This window comes from Cucumis melo, chromosome 8 (genome assembly GCF_025177605.1).
Source record: "Cucumis melo cultivar AY chromosome 8, USDA_Cmelo_AY_1.0, whole genome shotgun sequence".
NCBI classification, from domain to species: Eukaryota; Viridiplantae; Streptophyta; class Magnoliopsida; order Cucurbitales; family Cucurbitaceae; genus Cucumis; species Cucumis melo.
The window spans coordinates 18057309-18060149 of record NC_066864.1 but is presented as its reverse complement, the minus strand read 5'-3'; the positions used below and the strand labels follow the sequence as shown (position 1 = coordinate 18060149).

General features: G+C 35.8%; 1 protein-coding gene across 1 annotated transcript; it reads right to left on the bottom strand.

Annotated features, from left to right (window-relative positions):
* Nucleotides 1–626: 626 nt before the first annotated feature.
* On the bottom strand, nucleotides 627–2160 carry LOC103486212 (uncharacterized). The gene is made up of 4 exons (XM_051089172.1): nucleotides 2016–2160; nucleotides 1885–1917; nucleotides 1136–1797; nucleotides 627–1049 (listed from the first exon to the last, which is right to left on the bottom strand). The coding sequence occupies exons 1-4, from the start codon at nucleotides 2158–2160 to the stop codon at nucleotides 627–629; spliced, it is 1263 nt and encodes a 420-aa protein (XP_050945129.1).
* Between the last annotated feature and the right edge of the window lie 681 nt (nucleotides 2161–2841).

Sequence of the window (2841 nt, the reverse complement as noted above, 5' to 3'; positions counted from 1 at the left end):
TTCAAATATGGCGGAAAATACAGCAGCAGCAAGAGTTGTTCTAAAACATGTAAGCATACGATCTAGTTTATATGCAATTTATAACTCGTTATCCTATTCATGGATTTTTTTTCTTTTTTTAGCTAAACAACACAAAGGAAGGGTTAGAATGAAAAGATCAAATGCTAAAGAGTATAGAGAGGTTACACCAGTTTCAACGGGAATATGGATAGATGCTTTAAGAGGAAAAGTAGTTGAACCAAGGAAGGATAAAGAGAATTCATCCTCAGAATGGCCATCGTTTGATCTGCATCTAAGTCAAGCTTGAAATATTCATTTTATGCTTTTTTGTTAGGGGTCTAGAATATATTGGAATTAACATGTTTTCGTTGAACTAAGGTATTTGTTTTTACAAAACTTATAAATTCATGCTTATTTGATAATTGTTATGTAAGCTGGATTACATAGGATTTTGAACATAACTGTGATTGAGTTTAAAACAGCCAAATACAGTGTAGTTAAATACTTTGTATTTAAGTGAACAAAAGAACGATCTTATTTGAACGAATCATTCAACCAACTTGATAAGAAAATACAACTATGAATATAAACTAATTATCCCTTTTACTTCTTAAACATCGCTATTATTAAATGGGTTCTTTACAAGACCTGCAATTGTGACCTTTTTTACCACACCTGCTACAACGAACAGAGGCTTTCTTCTCTAAGAATGAAGTAAACCTCTTCTTTTTGGGTCTTCCAGCTGGACGTTTAACCTGCGGTGGAAGTATTCCATCATTGCCACCTTGGTGGGTATTCCTAATTTGGTTTACAGTACCAATAGGACGCGTCCCCTTCTTGTACAGGTTTATCAGATTTGAGACATAGTAGAACTTATCGGTGTATAAATGGAGATTAAGATTCCTTGTGGACAATGCTATACATGCATGTGAACAAGGGATCAAATCAAGGTCCCATTGACGACATGAACATGTCCGATTTAAAATGTTGACGACAAATTGTTCTTTACGATGGTGGACTTCAAATTCATGTTGGTCTACAGGATATATCTGTCAAACCAATACAACAAATATCATGTACAAAAAAAGTAATTCACTACACTTTTACTGCATTTATTGAATATTAAATAACTTACATTCATTGAGCGGCTCTGCGCCAAGGATTCTCGAATCATATCTTCTGCAGATATTGAAAGTTGTGTGCGTTGGAAACTCCATTTGGTACGACATTCATAGAACCATTTTTGAATCAAACTACGGATAGATTCTAGAAGTCCAATTATAGGCAATTCTCGTTGTTCTTTCAAGGTAGAGTTCATACTTTCAGAGATGTTGGTTGTAATAACCTGGTATCTTTTTCTCCTAAAAAATGCCCTAGCCCACTTATGTCTTCCCACTGCTTCCAACTCATGCCTCATTGATGGAGATAGTTGTTCGAGTTGCCTCATGTAGTACTCAAATTCTAGTGGTGTATACGCTCTGGCACATTTATTGAATGAGTCCTCCATGGGAAGTGATTTATGGTTTTTTTTCAAGTTCTTCAACAAATGGAATGCACATAATCCATGTTCAGCTATTTCATAAACGTCATTAAACTCATTTTCTATACTTTTGTGAGCATCAGAAACAATTACCATCTCATTATGTTCCCCAAAAACGGCTTTAAGGTTTCGAAAAAACCATGACCATGACAAATCATTCTCTGAATCAACGACAGCAAAAGCTAGGGGCACAATTTGAGAGTTCCCATCAATAGTACAAGCAGATATGAGGGTACCAAGATATTTGTTCTTCGTAGCTGCACCATCAACAGAAATAACTGGTACGCAGTAGTTTCATGCATCAATTGAAGCAGCTAGTGCCATGAAATAGAATTTAAACCGACCTTCATCATCTGCTTCTTCAGCCGTATATGTACCTAAAAACAGTCAGATAAAGTAGTTTAGAATTACATTGTATTTTTATATGGATCTTGTGGTATCTGTTAAAATACAGGGTAATTGAAATTTTTGATACCTGGGTTGTTTCGGATCAGTGCATCCGAAAAGGCAGACAACATGGCATATGAGTCCTCTGGAGTACCCCTAATGGAATTCAAAGCAATTTCACGTCCTCTCCAAGCTTTATCATAACTTATGTACACACCGTGGTGAATCTTCATATAATTTATAACATCCGAAGGACGACATGGAGCCTTGTCATTCGTTTTAAATATTAATTTCGTACACTCAGATACAATCCAGGATGTTGCTTGTTTGTGGTCATTCTTCACGACGTCAACAGAACACAAATGTGTATCTGTGAATTTACGAACTATCCAAATGTCACTTTTTTTTAATACCGAAGCACGTAGATACCAGGGGCAAGATGGATCCTTACATCTGATGTCGAATGATGTACGGTTGGACCTAACAGTAACTAATTCAAAACTACTATTCAAAGCGAGCATATAAATAGCTTTTTTCAAAACTGATTTTTGTCTAAACATGGATCCAACTCTAATGTGTATAACAGTATTTGGTGATTCAAATGCATTGAGATCAATAATTACATTTTCAGTACGTGAGTCTTCGGTTCTAGGTAGTTTGCTGCTCATATAAGGGGTATTTTCAATATCCGTAGCAGGTGCGGTGTCGACAACAATGAGTAGATCATTGTCCGGCAATTTTGATAAAACTAACATAATCTAAGACACATCCTTATCATCCACAATCCGAATGAGTTTCGAATTGTTGCCATCTTTCCATTAAAGGGTCAACCTACAGATAGAAACTTCTGAATTTGGAAAAAGTCTATGTTGGATACAATTTACAAATTCTTGAAACGAGGATGAAACTGGAAC